Source organism: Scyliorhinus canicula, chromosome 22, assembly GCF_902713615.1.
Source record: "Scyliorhinus canicula chromosome 22, sScyCan1.1, whole genome shotgun sequence".
Taxonomy (NCBI): domain Eukaryota; kingdom Metazoa; phylum Chordata; class Chondrichthyes; order Carcharhiniformes; family Scyliorhinidae; genus Scyliorhinus; species Scyliorhinus canicula.
The window spans coordinates 23333099-23349629 of NC_052167.1; the positions used below are offsets into that span (position 1 = coordinate 23333099).

At 50.5% G+C, this 16531-nt stretch overlaps 2 protein-coding genes across 6 annotated transcripts in view; one reads left to right on the top strand and one right to left on the bottom strand.

Annotated features, from left to right (window-relative positions):
- The window catches only part of shld2 (shieldin complex subunit 2), a 161235-nt gene extending 151432 nt beyond the window's left edge, over positions 1–9803 (bottom strand). For 3 of the 5 annotated variants that reach the window (XR_005458575.1, XM_038782716.1, XM_038782719.1), the window contains exon 1: positions 9594–9802. The gene's annotated coding sequence lies outside the window, so the exon portion shown is untranslated. Of the gene's footprint in view, positions 1–6756; positions 7022–9593 lie in introns of those variants that run through there. The other 2 variants (XM_038782717.1, XM_038782720.1) reach the window with 2 other exon arrangements.
- A 229-nt stretch (positions 9804–10032) lies between these two features.
- Positions 10033–16531, top strand: part of LOC119956001 (glutamate dehydrogenase, mitochondrial) — a 104248-nt gene continuing 97749 nt past the window's right edge. Inside the window, exon 1 of the mRNA XM_038782663.1 lies at positions 10033–10594. Coding sequence (XP_038638591.1) covers positions 10180–10594 — 415 coding nt within the window. The 5' untranslated portion in view covers positions 10033–10179. The remainder of the gene's footprint in view (positions 10595–16531) is intronic.

The window sequence follows — 16531 nt, forward strand, 5'->3', positions numbered from 1 at the left end:
GTCTACATAGCAGATTAATATGTGAACTTAAAGCACATGAGATTTTGGATGGTGTCGTGAGATGTTAGCAGACAGAAATAGGTCTTTTACTGATTTGCAGGCAGTGACTAGTGGGGTAAAGCTAGGATCCCAATTATTCACATTATACATTAATGATTTGGGGAAGGGAACTAAATGTATTATCTCTAATTTTACAGATGATACAAAGTTGGGTGGGATGGCAGGTTGCGAGGAGGGTGCAGAGCTGGAGATTTGGACAGGCTGAGTGAGTGGGCACATGCATTGCCGAAGTAGTATAATGTGGATAAACTACTTCAGTAGCAAAAATAGGAAGGTAAATGATTAGTTGAATGGGTGTAAATTGAGGGAGGCGGATACTCAGCGAGACCTTGGTGTCCTCGTGCATCAGTCGCTGAATGAAAGTGCGCAGGTACAGCAGGCAGTAAAGAAGGCAAATGGTTTGTTGACCTTCGTAGTGGGAGGATTTGAGTATAGTAGTAGAAATGTTTGACTGCAATTGTATAGGATATTGGTGAGGCCACACCTGGGTTATTGTGGACAGGTTTGGTGTCCTTATCTGAGGAGGATGTTCTTGCTATGGAGGGAGTGCAGCGAAGGTTTACCAGACTGAATCCTGGGTTGGCAGGACTGTCATATGAGGAGACACTAAATTGGTTAGGATTATATTAATTGGATTTAAGAGTGAGAGGGAATCTCATAGAAACTTATAAAATTCTAACAGGATTAGACAGGGTAGATTCAGAAAGAATGTTTCTGATGGTGGGAGAGTCCAGAACTAGGGGTCATAGAACATAGAACAGTACAGGCCTTTCAGCCCACTATGTTGTGCCGACCATTTATCCGAATCTAAGATCAACCTGACCTACACCCCTTCAACTTACTGCTGTCCATGTGACTGTCTAAGAGTCGCTTAAATGTCCCCAATGACTCTGACTCCACCACCTCTGCTCCCAGTGCATCCCACACACCCACCACTCTCTGAGTAAAGAACTTACCTCTGACATCTCCCCTATACCTTCCTCCAATCACCTTAAAATTATGTCCCCTCATGACAGCCATTTCCACCCTGGGGAAAAGTCTCTAGCTATCCACTCTATCATGTCTCTCATCACCTTGTACATCTCTATCGTCATCTCTCTGCCTTCGCTTCAGTGAGAAAAGCCCTAGCTCCCTCAACCTTTCTTCATAAGACATGCCCTCCAGTCCAGGCAGCATCCTGGTAAATCTCCTCTATACCCTCTCCAAAGCATCCACATCCTTCCTATAATGAGGCCACCAGAACTGGACACAATATTCCAAGTGTCGTCTAGCTAGAGAGTTTTGTAAAGCTGCAGCAAAACCTCGCGGCTCTTAAACCCAATCCCCCTGTTCATGAAAGCCAACACACCATACGCCTTCTTAACAACCCTATCAACCTGGGTGGTAACTTTGAGGGATCTATGTACGTGGACCATAAACTCCCTCTGTTCCTCCACACTTCCAATGCAGCCTTTAACCCTGCATTCAGCATTCAAATTCAACCTTCCAAAATGAATCACTTCATATTTATCAAGGTTGAACTTCATCTGCCATTTCTCAGCCCAGCTCTGCATACTGTTCATGTCCTGTTGTTACCTTCAATAACCCTCAACACTATCTACAACTCCCCCAACCTTCATGTCATCGGCAAATTTACTAACCCACCCTTCCACTTCCTCATCCTAGTCATTTATAAAAAACACAAAGAGCAGAGGTCCAGGAACAGATACTTGCGGGACACCACTGGTCACCGACCTCCAGGCGGAATACTTTCCATCCACTACCACTCGCTGTCTTCTTTCGGCCAGCCAATTCTGTATCCAGATAGCCAAATTTCCCTGTATCCCATGCCCCCTAACTTTCTGAATGAGCCTACCATGGGGAACCTTATCAAATGCCTTATCAAATGAAATCCATATACACCACATCCACTGCCCGACCTTCATCAATGTGTCTCGTCACATCCTCAAAGAATTCAATGAGGCCTGTGAGGCATGACCTGCCCCTCACAAAACCATGCTGACTATCTTTAATCAAACTATGTTTTTCTAAATAATCATAAATCCTCTCTCAGAAGTTTTCCCAATATTTTGCTCACCACAGACGTAAGACTGACTGGTCTGTAATTCCCAGGGATTTTCCTATTCCCTTTCTTGAACAGGGAACAACATTCACCTCCCTCCAATCATCCGGTCCTACTCCAGTGGAGAGTGAGGGCGCAAAGATCATTGCCAACAGCGCAGCAATCTCCTCCCACGCTTCCCGTAGTAACCTTGGGTATATCCCGTCAGGCCCAGGGGACTTATCTATCCTGATGCTTTTCAAAATTTCCAGCACATCCTCCTTCTTAATATTAACCTGTTCAAGTCTATTAACCTGGTTCACACTGTTCTCATGGGCAACAAGGACCGTCTCTCTAGTGAATACTGAAACAAAGTATTCATTTAGGGCCTCCCCATCTCATCAGACTCTAGGCACAAGTTCCCTCCACTATACCTAATCGGCCCTACTCTCACTCTGATCATCCTCTTATTTCTCAGATAAGTGTAGAACGCCTTAGGGTTTTCCCTAATCCTTGCTGCCAGGGCTTTTTCATGCCATAGTTTGAGGTTAAGGGGTATAAGGGGTAAACCTTTTAGGACTGATGTGAGGAGAAATTTCTTCACCCAGAGAGTGGTGAATCTGTGGAATTCGCTACCACAGAAAGTTGTTGAGGCCAAAATGTTGCGGAATTTCAAGAAGGAATTAGAAAGAGCCCTTGGGGCTAAAGGGATCAAGGGATATGGGGGGGAGGGGAAGGTGGGATCAAGGTATTGAACTTGATGATCAGCCATGATCATAATGAATGGCAGAGCAGGCTCGAACAGCCAAATGGCCTCCTCCTGCTTCTATTTTCTATGTAAAAACAAATTAAAACAATTAAACAGCACTGAAAGTCAACTAAGAATACCAAAAACTATCATTATCCTTTCTTTAAAACATTGTGCAGTGCAGAGCCTAGCTTTATAAATTGGGAAATTTGAGACATTTGGATCAGAGGGCTTCCCAAAAGTTGTGGATAAATTATTTGGGCCACAGGTCCAGTAACGTTGCACAAGACAGAAGCAGAGGCTGTTTATGTCACCATCCAGTGTGAAAGTGTGCGGGCTCATGGTCAGCAGTATCTTGGACGGGCACCGGTGGTCCTGGTGAATGTGTATGCGGCCAATTGGGATGACTCAGAATTTATAAAGAACCTATAAAGAATTTAACTGTATACAGGACCCGCTAATCGACAGGTCAATTCACCAATCGGGGAAAACAGCAAACATGGCTAGAGAACTAAGGACATTTATGGAGCAGAATCACTATTCTCATTTCTCCTATTCCACCCCCATATCATTTTTGTAATACTGGGACCAGAACTAATCCAGATATTGCCTCTCCACTTCCAGATATGGCTTCAAAAATGCCCTCCTTGACCAAAGCTGAACCCATATCACCTCCTTGCACCTCCATAACATTGCATATCTCTGTCTCACCTTCAGCTCATCTGTTACTGAAAAGATTATTCATCCTGTCAATACCACCAGACGTGACTGTTGCAATTTATTTTTAGCTGGTTTCCTGGATTCCACAGGCTTGGAGGGCCGAAGAGCCTGTTCCTGTGCTGTATGTTTCTTTGATGTGGAGATGTCGGCGTTGGACTGGGGCGAGCACAGTAAGAAGTCTTACAACACCAGGTTAAAGTCCAACATGTTTGTTTCAAACACTAGCTTCTTCGGAGCACTGCGCCTTCCTCAGGTGAATCTGAGGAAGGAGCAGTGCTCCGAAAGCTAGTGTTTGAAACAAACATGTTGGACTTTAACCTGGTGTTGTAAGACTTCTTACTGTATTTTTCTTTGTTCTTTATGACCACTTCTTCAATTATCCAAGTTTTGGAATTATTATCCTAAACTTCGATACATCTCATTTTTCCTTCAAGTCATTATATTAAGACCTACCTTTTTGTCCAAGCTTTTAGTCACTAGTCCTAATGCCTGTTATGTGATTCAGTGTCAAATTTTGTCTAAGTACACTTCTATCAAGAACTTTTTACTACATTAAAGATACACGTTATTTGCTCTAGTGATTCATCCCAATATTTTGTGCATATTTCTTTTACTTCTTGCAAAAACTGAAAAGCCACAGAGATTTCTGCTGGAGGGCAAAGTGGAGAGTAGCAGAAAGAGGGGTCGAGCTAGGCCTAGCTGATGACGGACATGACAAAGCATCTGCAGTGAGCTACAGTGTACGTGAGGATGGCGCAAGACAAGACAAGCATGAAATATCTTTTTTTTAAATTTAGAGTACCCAATTCGTTTTTCCAATTAAGAGGCAATTTAGTGTGGCCAATCCACCTACCCTGCACATCTTTGGGTTGTGGGGGCGAAACCCACGCAAACACGGGGAGAATGTGCAAAAATGATGACATATCATGACAATGGATCTCCTGGTAGGAGTAGCTACAAGCAGAGGAGAGCAAAAACTGAACCAATGCTTTTGGCCAATTTCCACAGATCTCTTCCTTGTTCAATTACCTCAAATGAAGTGAAAAATGAAATGAAAATCGTTTATTGTCACAAGTAGGCTTCAAATGAAGTTACTGTGAAAAGCCCCTCATCGCCACATTCCGGCGCCTGTTCGGAGAGGCTGATCCGGGAATTGAACCGTGCTGCTGGCCTGCCTTGGTCTGCTTTAAAAGCCAGCTATTTAGCCCAGTGCTAAACCAGCCCCAAACACGTTTACATTTATTTTTATCAATTTAGAGTACCCAATTTATTTTTTTCAAATTAAGGGGCAATTTAGCGTGGCCAATCCACCTGCCCTGCACATCTTTGGGTTGTGGGGGTGAGGCCCATGTGCAAAACGGGGAGAATCTGCAAACTCCACACGGACAGTGACCCAGAGCCGAAATTGTACCCGGAGCCTCAGTGCTGTGAGGCAGCAGTGCTAACCACTGCGCCGCCATGCTGCCCTAAACAAGTTTACATTTTTTATTATGTAATCAACATTTTAACTTATTTTACTCAGTTTCCTGTCTTTGTATTTAACTCCATCTGCTTTGTTTTCTTCCACTGAGCTAACCTGTCTTGATCCTTATGTATAGGAGCACACATTGAACAAAGATAGTTACTAGATAAAGTTAGTAAGCCACCACAACAGCACCAGCTGCTTTTTAACAATGGAATACAGCAACACATACTTGGTAATCACAATCTGAGTTAATCTTTGAATTTCCTGGAACAATATATATACTAAGTCCGGATAACAATTGAATGCGAGACTGTTACGATGCCCAATAATCTTATGATAACATCCATTCAAAGCTTTCCATAAGCATTCAGCCGAAAAATTATAACCACAGAGGTCTATAGTTTCAGTTAGTACACATTTGTGAGAGTTTATAGATAGCATAAGCAAATTGACTTTTCTGCCAGGCCATTGCAGTGTGAAGAGTGATTACTGTTTACAACACATTCGCCAATAGATGATACGGTTGTTTCTTTCTATTCTGAAAGGATGGATGGGGCAGGGATTTATTTTCTCCTTTTTACTCTTCATCTCCTGCACATATATTTCTTGCAGAAGTACAGTTCCACTTGTGCAACCAGTCAGCGTCGTAGAGAAGTGGTCTGGGAACGATCTTTACAGTCAGCGTCACAGTGAAGTCGTCTGGGGACAGTGTTCTTGTAGTCAGCGTCGCAGAGACGTAGTCTGGGGACAGGGACTTTGCGGTCAGCGTCACAGAGAAGAGGTCTGGAAACAGCGTCCTTGCAGTCAGCGTCACAATGAAGTTGTCTTGTAACAGTGTTCTTATTGTCAGCTTCGCAGAAAAGCAGTTGTGATATTAAAACGGGTTTTTTTTGGAAGAAGGGATTAACTGAGAAACAACACAAATTAGTGAAAGTCAGGGTTATTATAATAAAGTTATGTAAGTAAACAAAGTAGGGTAAGGGAAATAAAGTTAGCGTAAGGGAGGTAAGTTAATAGTATTCTTATATAAGCAGAACATTTTGTTAAAAAAGGAGCAAAAAAGGTTGAAGTCATCGCAGGAGAGCTTATACCCATAATGTTCTCCTCCTGTGCTATGTGACAAATTGTGGAACCTTCATTTGTCCCTGCTGACCACATGTACAAAAAGTGTGTCCAGCTATAGCTACTGGCGAACCACATTTCGGAACCGGAGCTGAGGGAAGATTCACTGTGGAGCATCCGCGATGCTGAGTAAATCGTGGATAGCACGTTCAGTGAGATGATCACTCCACAGCTGAAGATTGAACAGGCAAAAAGGTCATGGGTGACCACCAGGCAGAGTAGAGGAAGGCAGGTAGTGTAGGCGCCCCCTGTGACCATCCCCCTTTCTTATATATATATATTTTATATATATATATATATATATGCCGTTCGGTAAACTGTTGGGGGAGATGACTGTGTAGGAGACAGCAGCGGCAGCCAACTTCATGGCCAGGGCCGGCTCAAGGTACCGGCAACTCGGGCAGTCGCCCGGGGCGCCATGTGCTAGGGGGCGCAATTTGAAATTTGCTGGCACCGCCTCTTCCGCGAGTGCATTCTAAAGTCAGAAATCCTTGCATGGAAAGCATTCTCAGCACACCCTCCCTCCAACCACGCTGCTCCCTGCCAACCCCAAGTATCAATCCGCCCCTCTCCTCTCTCTGTCTACTTCAACATTCTTACCTGGGTTTCTGTGAGACACAATCTGTTTGCGAGTTGTTTTCTCTCGGCTCCCACCACGTAGTGATTTTTCTCAAAGGCTCGCTCTAATCGCAGGAGCTGGGACGGGGAGAAGGCCGTTCGAATCCGCTTGGATTTTCTGGTGAAGGGGCCGTGGGGAAGCAAGCCCTCGGCTTGTAAGGGCGCCGAAGTTCAGCTTGCCCGGGGCGCCAGTAACCCTAGGGCCGTTCCTGTTCATGGCACCATGGTGGGTCTGCTAAACAATAGGGGGGGGAGGAAGGCAGCACGGCCGCACAGTGGTTAGCACTGTTGCTTCACAGCGCCAGAGTCCCAGGTTCAATTGCTAGCTTGGGTCACTGTCTGTACGGATTCTGCACGTTCTCCCCATGTCTGCGTGGATTTCCGAAGGGTGCTCCGGTTTCCTCCCACAAGTCCTGAAACTCACGCTGTTAGGTAATTTGGACATTCTGAATTCTTCCCTCCATATACCCGAACAGGTGCCGGAATATGGTGACGAGGGACTTTTCAGAGTACTTCATTGCAGTGTTAAAGTAAGCCTACTTGCGATAATAAAGATTATTATTATAAGAACGGCAGATCTATTGCGGTAGGGGATTCAATTGTAAGCGGGACAGACAGACGTTTCAGAGGCTGCAGAAGAGACTACAGGATGGTATGTTTTGTCCCTGGTACCAGGATCTGGGATGTTACTGAACAACTGCAGGGCATACTGAAGGGGAAGGGCAAATCGACAGATATTGTGGTACACATTGGTATCAACAATATAGGCAGATAAAGGGATGAGGTCCTGCAAGCAGAATTTAGGGAGCTAGGAAGTAGATTAAAAAAACAGGATCCAGAAGATAGTAATCTCTGGATTACTTTCAGTGCCACATGAGTACAGAACTAGGAGGTGAGTTCAGATGAATGCATATCTGGAGAGGTGCTGTAGGAGGGTGGGCTTTAGATTTCTAAGACATTGGAACCGTTTTTGGGAATGATGGGATCTGTGCAAGGCGGGCGGGTTGCACCTGAACTGAAATGGGATCAGTGTCCTTGCAGGGAGGTTTGCTAGTGCTGTTGGGGAGAGTTTAAACTAACTTAACAGGGAGGTGGGATCCTGAGAGATGGTTCAGCACGGGGAGATGCACAGCCAGAATTAGAAGAGCCAGCAAGTGAGTCAGGCAGGCATAGATGTTATATGCCAGTTAAGTCACAAGGGAGTTTGGCAAAATTGAATGGTATTTATTTTAATGCAAGGAGTTTGACAAACAAGGCAGATATGTTGAAGGCACAAATTAAAACATGAGATATGATGTCATTGGTGCAACTGAGACATGGTTGAGACAGCAGCAGCAGGATTGGCAGCTCAATATTCCAGGATATAGGATCTTCAGGCGAAACAGGAAAAGAGATAGGAGGGGTTGTCACAATTTGGATCAGGGAATCAATTACAACAATAGGAAGGGACGACATCTTAAAAGGCTCTTCAAATGAAATATTATGGTCGAAGCCTTATGGTGGCACGCTGGTGCAGTGGTTAGACAGATAGGAGGTTCTGAATGATCTGGCAGGTAGGCTTAAAAGTTGATAAATCTCCATGAAATGTATCCCAGGCTGTCAAGTGAGGCAAGGGAGCTGGCAATTATTTTCAGTTCCTCTCTGCCACAGGAGATGTGCTGGAGGATAGCCAATGTGGTACCATTATTCAAGAAGGGAGGAAGGCACAGTTGTCATTATGAAGATGCTTACCTATAAATATACATTTTAATTTTTGCGTGTTTTTTTTCTAATAATTTGTTGGATATAAAATATGAAAACTCAATAAAAAACATTTCCAAAAAAAAAGGTACCACAGAGCCAGTCAGTCTAACCTCAGTGGTGGGGAAAAAGAGCTAATGTTGAGTCCAGGTGACTTTGTCAAAGTGTCCAGTCTTGGATGACTGTGTGTGTGGAGCTGGCACCTCTGGGGTTTGAAGTCAACTATGGGGATAGGAGGGTTGGTACAGACTCAATGGGCCAAATGGTCTTCTCATGCACTGTAGGGATTCTATTAAAGGTGGCGGCACATGAGGGGCGGCACTGTAGCATAGTGGTTAGCACAGTTGCTTCACAGCTCCAGGGTCCCAGGTTCGATTCCCAGCTGGATCATTGTCTGTGCGGAGTCTGCACATTCTCCCCGTGTCTGCGTGGGTTTCCTCTGGGTGCTCTGGTTTCTTCCCACAGTCCAAAGATGTGCGGATTAGCCACGCTAAATTGCCCTTAGTGTCCAAAAAAAAGTTAAGTGGGGGTTACGGGGCTAGGGTAGTTACGTGGGCTTCAGCAGGGTGCTCTTTGCAAGGTCCGGTGCAGACCCGATGGGCCGAATGGCCTCCTTCTGCATTGCACATTCTATGAGAAACAACCTGTGTTGACCGCACCACCTAACTGCTCAATCTCTGGGGTATGAAGTCAACTTGCATTTCATCGACAGGTATTCAAAGTTGCTTTACACTGCGGGCAACTTGTGATCTTGGCGGTGCCGTGAACAAAATAATGAAGTGCTTATCACGCGAGGTACGGTAGCACAGTGGGTTAGCACTGTCACCTCGACAGTGCCACGGTCCCGGGTTCGATTCCCGGCTTGGGTCACTGTCTGTGCGGAGTCTGCACGTTCTCCCCGTGTCTGCGTGGGTTTCCTCGGGTGCTGAATTCTCCCTCTGTGTACCCGAACAGGCGCCGGAGTGTGGCGACTAGGGGCTTTTCACAGTAACTTCATTGCAGCATCAATCACAAGCCTACTTGTGACAATAATCATTAAATGACATTCGGCCTGATACCAAGGATTGCAGCCTCCCTACCTCCGGCCCTGACACCGTCCAGGTGAGGAAGATGAACGGGGAGGGGGGAAGGGGGGCATCCTGCAACCTGAGCCTTTCGCTCCGAACGCCCCCCTCACTCCAAACGTCATGAATTGCCGGCCCGCGGCCCGACCAGGTGGCGCCGACGGGACGGAGATGGCCGAAGGTTCTCGAAGCTCCCCAGCCCAACCCATCGCTATTGGCCGGTTTGATTGTCACATGGTCAACGGCTCGGGTTCCGGCGCATGCGCGCTGTCAGGCCGGGGCGGGGGAAGCGGGCAGCGCGGCCTACATCGGCCCCGCCTCTCACCGTGCGCCCCGCCCCCCTTTTCAATTCGCCCCGCCTCCTTTTTCGCTCCCAGCGGCGGGGCCCCCTCGCAACGTCCGCCGGCCCCGCCCCCACTTCCTGGCCCCGCCCCCCACTTTCTGGCCCCGCCCTCTCTCCGGGCGCACGCCTGGTTGGTGGGTGGGGTCTGGCCGGGCCGAGGGTGTTTGTCAGTCAGCCTGAAGCGGCGGCGCCGACCGGAGTCCGCCTCAGCCCAACCCCCCCCTCCTCCCCCGTCCCTCACGCAGCCTCTGGCCCGCCATGTACCGCTACCTGGGAGAGCTGTTGGCTCGCGCCGCCGCCGCCGCCGCCGAGGGCGGTTTGCAGCGCCTGAGCGGCCCGGCTGCCCTGCCCCACAGCCGCCGCCTGTACTCCAGCCAGCCCCCGCCGGACGCCGAGCAGCCGCCGCCGCAGGACGACCCCAACTTCTTCGCCATGGTGGAGGGCTTCTTTGACCGCGGCGCCAAGATCGTGGAGGACAAGCTGGTGGAGGACATGCGGACCCGCGAGTCGGACGAGCAGAAGTACAGCCGGGTGCGGGGCATCCTGAAGATCATCAAGCCCTGCAACCACGTCCTGTCCATCTCCTTCCCCATCAAGAGGGACACCGGCGAGTGGGAGGTCATCGAGGGCTACCGGGCCCAGCACAGCCAGCACCGGACGCCCTGCAAAGGAGGTGAGGGGGGGAGGAGGGCAATGCCACCCTACAGCACAGCAGGCACCCTACAGCACAGCAGGCACCCTACAGCACAGCAGGCACCCTACAGCACAGCAGGCACCCTGAACCCCCGCCCCTCGGTTTCCCCCCCGCCCCATAATTTCTCCCCCCCCTCGGTCTCCCCCCCCCCCCCCCCCGCCCCTCGGCCCCCCCCCTCGGTCCCCCCCGCCCCCCCCCCCCGCCCGGTCCCCCCCCGCCCCCCCCCCCGGTCCCCCCCGCCCCCCGGTCCCCCCCGCCCCTCGGTCCCCCCCGCCCCTCGGTCCCCCCTCTCCCCCCCCCCGCCCCTCGGTTCCCCCCTCTCCCCCCCCGCCCCTCGGTCCCCCCTCTTCCCCCCCCCCCGCCCCTCGGTTCCCCCCTCTCTCCCCCCCCCCCCCCCGCCCCTCGGTCCCCCCCCGCCCCTCGGTCCCCCCCCGCCCCTCGGTCCCCCCCCGCCCCTCGGTCCCCCCCCGCCCCTCGGTCCCCCCCGCCCCTCGGTCCCCCCCGCCCCTCGGTCCCCCCCCCTCCTCCTCGGTCCCCCCCCCCCTCCTCGGTCCCCCCCCCCCTCCTCGGTCCCCCCCTCCCCCTCGGTCCCCCCCTCCCTCGGTCCCCCCCTCCCCCCCTCGTGTCCCCCCCTCCCCCACCCCTCGGTGTCCCCCCCCTCCCCCACCCCTCGGTGTCCCCCCCTCCCCCACCCCTCGGTGTCCCCCCCCTCCCCACCCCTCGGTGTCCCCCCCCTCCCCCACCCCTCGGTGTCCCCCCCCCTCCCCCACCCCTCGGTGTCCCCCCCCCTCCCCCACCCCTCGGTGTCCCCCCCCCTCCCCCACCCCTCGGTGTCCCCCCCCCTCCCCCACCCCTCGGTGTCCCCCCCCTCCCCCACCCCTCGGTGTCCCCCCCCCTCCCCCACCCCTCGGTGTCCCCCCCCCTCCCCCACCCCTCGGTGTCCCCCCCCTCCCCCACCCCTCGGTGTCCCCCCCTCCCCCACCCCTCGGTGTCCCCCCCCCTCCCCCACCCCTCGGTGTCCCCCCCCCCTCCCCCACCCCTCGGTGTCCCCCCCCCTCCCCCACCCCTCGGTGTCCCCCCCCTCCCCCACCCCTCGGTGTCCCCCCCCTCCCCCACCCCTCGGTGTCCCCCCCCCTCCCCCACCCCTCGGTGTCCCCCCCCCTCCCCCACCCCTCGGTGTCCCCCCCCTCCTCCCCCGCCCCTCCTCCCCGCCCCTCCTCCCCGCCCCTCCTCCCCGCCCCTCCTCCCCCGCCCCTCCCCCCCCGCCCCTCCTCCCCCGCCCCTCGGTTTCGCCCCCCTCCCCGCCCCTCGGTTTCGCCCCCCTCCCCGCCCCTCGGTTCCGCCCCCCTCCCCGCCCCTCGGTTTCGCCCCCCTCCCCGCCCCTCGGTTTCGCCCCCCTCCCCGCCCCTCGGTTTCGCCCCCCTCCCCCGCCCCTCGGTGGGGTGGACAGACACCTGCCCAACCTGCAGGCAGTCTTGCCCTGCCACCCTACTCCTCAGCAGGGTGGCCACAAGCACTCTTGCCCCTGCCACCCTGGCCTTAAGCAGGACAGCTGCTGGATGTCCTGCCCTTGTCAGCCTGTCCATCAGTGTGGGTTGCCCACAGGCACTCCTGCCCCTCAGTGGGTTGCCCACAGGCACTCCTGCCCCTCAGTGGGTTGCCCACAGGCACTCCTGCCCCTCAGTGGGGTGGCCACAGGCACTTCTGCCCCACCTGGAGGCAGTCATACCCCTGTCATCCTGCCCCTCAGTGGGGCAGGCACCCTTGTCCCTGTGGGCCTGCCCTTCTGTGGGGTGGCCACAGGCACTCCTGCCCTTGTCACCGCAGACACCCCTGCTGTCCTGGCCTCAGTGCAGTGGGGCAGATGCTCACGCTTCTTTCGCCCTGTCCCCCTGCCTCTTTGCACCGGCCCAGTCTCCCTGTGCTGCAATTGAGGTGGCACAAGCATTCCTTCCCCTCACTCTCCCCTTGAGCAGTGTACTCTCGGGCATGCCTCCCCCTGTTGCCCTGCCCCTTGGTGGGGAGACCACAGGCACTCCTCCCCCTGTCATCCCCTCCCTGGGTGGGGCAACTGCCGAACCGCCCAAAGTTGGAATCTAACTATTGAGACCTAAATTGGATTTCTGTTTGAGTTTCTAATATGGGCTTGATTTTTGTTTATTCAACTGCACGAGTCTTGTGGTAGCGTTCTTGTCTTTAACAGCTGAAGAGATTCATGAATGTATAAGTACAGATTCAAGGCAGTGCCTTGTACAGAAAAGAACAGTAGGATGTATTTTTAGTGTAGTGAGTGAGTAGGTGTCTGGGTGTGCAGAAAGATAGATTAAAATTGAAAAGAAGATGTGCTGTAAACCACCTTCAATTTGTTCAGGTTTCTCTTCCCCTATTTGAAACATTTATGCCTGGCCATGTTTTGAACCTTTGATTTTTCTGTGTTTATAAATTAATTCTTATGAGCCAGACTGTTCCGATACATTGAGCATTTTTCAGATTTGTGGCTGTTTTTAAAGTGTTAAAATAATTCTGGAGTTGATTCTTCTGTAATGACACAAGAATTTTTTTAAATTCAGGATTTTTCCATTTTACAAGTTATTTCACTGAAGAAAACATTCAGACAGTTGGAAATATTCAAAGCAGACTGTTTTATTTAAATAGCTTTTTCCCCACCCTCATTTTATTTTCCCAACTCTAGTTTTTCACCCGGCAACTACCGACTCTTGGTGACTTTAATCTTCCCTTTAAGTTCCCATCCCATCCTTGGTAGATTCTTATGCTTTATGAGCTGCAAGCACAGTCATAGCCACTCCCTCGATCTTTAGCACACATCAGCCATGATCATTCTTATCGCTGCATTTTTTCTCGAGCTGCTTCCTTTCCTGCATTCTCGTGTACTTTCCTAAATCTCTCTCTTGACACTTTCTGCAACTGGAAAAGCTAATGTCTAAACTGCCTCCGCTACTTTCTAACTGATCTTTTGCACCTTGGGATTTGTCAGATGTGGAAAGCCATTCTCAATAAATATCTTAGTTTTATGTTTGTTCCTGTATCATTGTAACCCCATAGAGTCCTTCACCTCCCCTGCTTGGCTGGCAACGAGCAGAGGGGAGGCAGTGGTGTAGTGGTATTGTCGCTGTACTAGTAATCCAGCGACCTAGATGCATGCTCTGGGGACCAGGGTTCAAATCCCTCCATGGCCGACGGTGCAGTTCGAATTCAATAAAAACAATCTGGAATTAAAAGGTGACCATGAACCCATTGTTGATTGTCCTAAAAACCCATCTGGTTTACTAATGTCCTTTGGGGAAGGAAATCTGTTGTTCTTACCTGGTCTGGCCTACATGTGACTTTCGAGCCACAGCAATGTGATTGACTCTTAAATGCTCTCAGAGGTGGGCAGTAAATGGGCAATAAATCACTGTGGCACTCCATTAGTTGCAGGTTGCTATCCTGAAAATGCCCTTATCCAAACTTTATCTATCAATTGGGCAATCCTCTATCCGTGCTAATATACTTGCCCAACACCATGGAATTTACAGTGCAGGAGGCCATTCGGCACATCAAGTCTGCACTGGCTCTTGGAAAGAGCACAATGCTACCGTGTTGCCCTTTTATTTAAAAAAATTTTTAGTAACCTTTTGTGTGGTACCGTATCAAATGTTTTTGGGAAATCCAAGTATATTACATATATTGGTACTGCCCAGTACCACCATAAAAATATCTAATAAATTTAGCATTGTGGATAGCACAATTGCTTCACAGCTCCAGGGTCCCATGTTCGATTCCAGCTTGGGTCACTGTCTGTGCGGAGTCTGCACATCCTCCCCGTGTGTGCGTGGGTTTCCTCTGGGTGCTCTGGTTTCCTCCCACAGTCCAAAGATGTGCAGGTTAGGTGGATTGGCCATGATAAATTGCCCTTAGTGTCCAAAATTGCCCTTAGTGTTGGGTGGGTTTACTGGGTTATGGGGATAGGGTGGAGGTGTTGACCTTGGGTAGGGTGCTCTTTCCGAGAGCCGGTGCAGACTCGATGGTCCGAATGGCCTCCTTCTGCACTGTAAATTCTATGATTGTCAGGCATGACCTCCCCTTCATGAAGCCATGCTGACTGATTATCTTATGTATTTGTAAATGCTCTGCTATTACATCCTTCATAATGGACTCTTAACATTTTCCCAATTACAGATGTAGCTAACTGGCCTATAGTTACCTATTTTTTGTCTCACTCCCTTTGAATAAGGGTGTTCCATTGGATCAATGATGGGGCCACAATTATTTACAATGTGACTTGGACGAGGGAAGTGAATGTACTATTGACAAATTTGTGGATGACACAAAAATAGATTAGGATGACCTAAACCGGCTACAGGAGGACATAGATGGTTAAGTGAGTGGACAAAAACTTGGCAGATGGATTATAATGTAGGGAAATGTGAAGTTATACACTTTGGTAGGAAGAATAAAGGAGCTGAATATAATTTAAATGGTGAAAGGCTGCAACGTGGGGATTTGGGGAACCTTGTATATCAATCACAAAAAGCTAGCATGCAAATTCAAGAGGTAATAGGGAAGGCAAAGGGAATGTTGGCCTTTATTTCAAAGGGAATGGAGTATTAAAAGAGGGAAGTCTTGCTGAAAGACTAGTTGCACCATACCTGGAGTATCTAAGGAAAGATATGCTGGCATTGGAGACAGTCCAGAGAAGGTTCACTAGGTTGAATTAAGCTTTGACAAAGAGTCATCCAGACTTGAAATGTTAGCTCCCTTCACTCTCCACAGATGCTGTCAGACCTGCTGTGATTGTCCAGAATTTTCTGTTTTTGTTTCAGATTCCAGCATTTTATCTCCTGGATATGGAGCGATATTCTTATCAGGAGGTTGAGTAGGTCGGGCCTGTTCTCATTGGGGTTTAGAAGAATGAGAGGCGACTTTATTGAAAAATACAGAATTCCCAGGGGGTTTGACAGGGTAGATGCTGAGAGGTTGTTTCGCCTTGTGGGAGAGTCTAGGACCAGAGGGCATCATCTCAGATTAAAGGGGTCACCCATTTATGACAGAGATGAGGAGGAATTTCTTCCCTGAGGGTACTGAATCTGTGGAATTCTTTACCACAAAGAGCTATAGAGGCTGGGTCGTTAATGATGTTCATAGCTCCAAGTTCTACTTGCTGACCACCAGAAAGGCGGAGACACAGTGGAGGAGGGCGCAAGGCGCGGTATACGAGTATGGGGAGAAGGCGAGCAGGATGTTGGCGCATCCGCTCCGCAGGCGAGATGCGGCTAGGGAAATTGGCGGAGTGACTGATAAGGGTGGGAATGTGGTGCGGAAGGGGGCAGAGGTGAACGGGGTCTTTAGGGACTTTTACGAGGAACTGTATCGGTCGGAGCCACCGGTGGGTGTGGAGAGCTTCATGAACAGGCTACGCTTCCCAAAGGTGCAGGAGGGGCTGGGGGAGTTGGAGGAGCTAGTCAGTGGGATTGGTCAAATGCAGTCAGGTAAGGCGCCGGGGCCGGACGGGTTCCCGGTGGAATTTTATAAAAAGTATGCGGACCTGGTGGGCCCCCTGTTGGTGCGAGCCTTCAATGAGACATTGGGGGGGGGGGGGGGGGGGGCTTTGCCCCCGACAATGTCGCGGGCGCTGATCTCTCTGATCCTGAAGCGGGATAAGGACCCCTTGCAGTGTGGATCATACAGGCCAATCTCGCTCCTCAATGTGGATGCTAAGTTGCTGGCGAAGATCCTGGCCACCAGGATAGAGGACTGTGTGCCGGGGTGATACATGAGGATCAGACAGGATTTGTCAAGGGAAGACAGCTTAACACGAATGTGCGGAGATTAGAACATAGAACAGTACAGCACAGAACAGGCCCTTCGGCCCTCGATGTTGTGCCGAGCCATGATCACCCTACTCAAACCCACGTA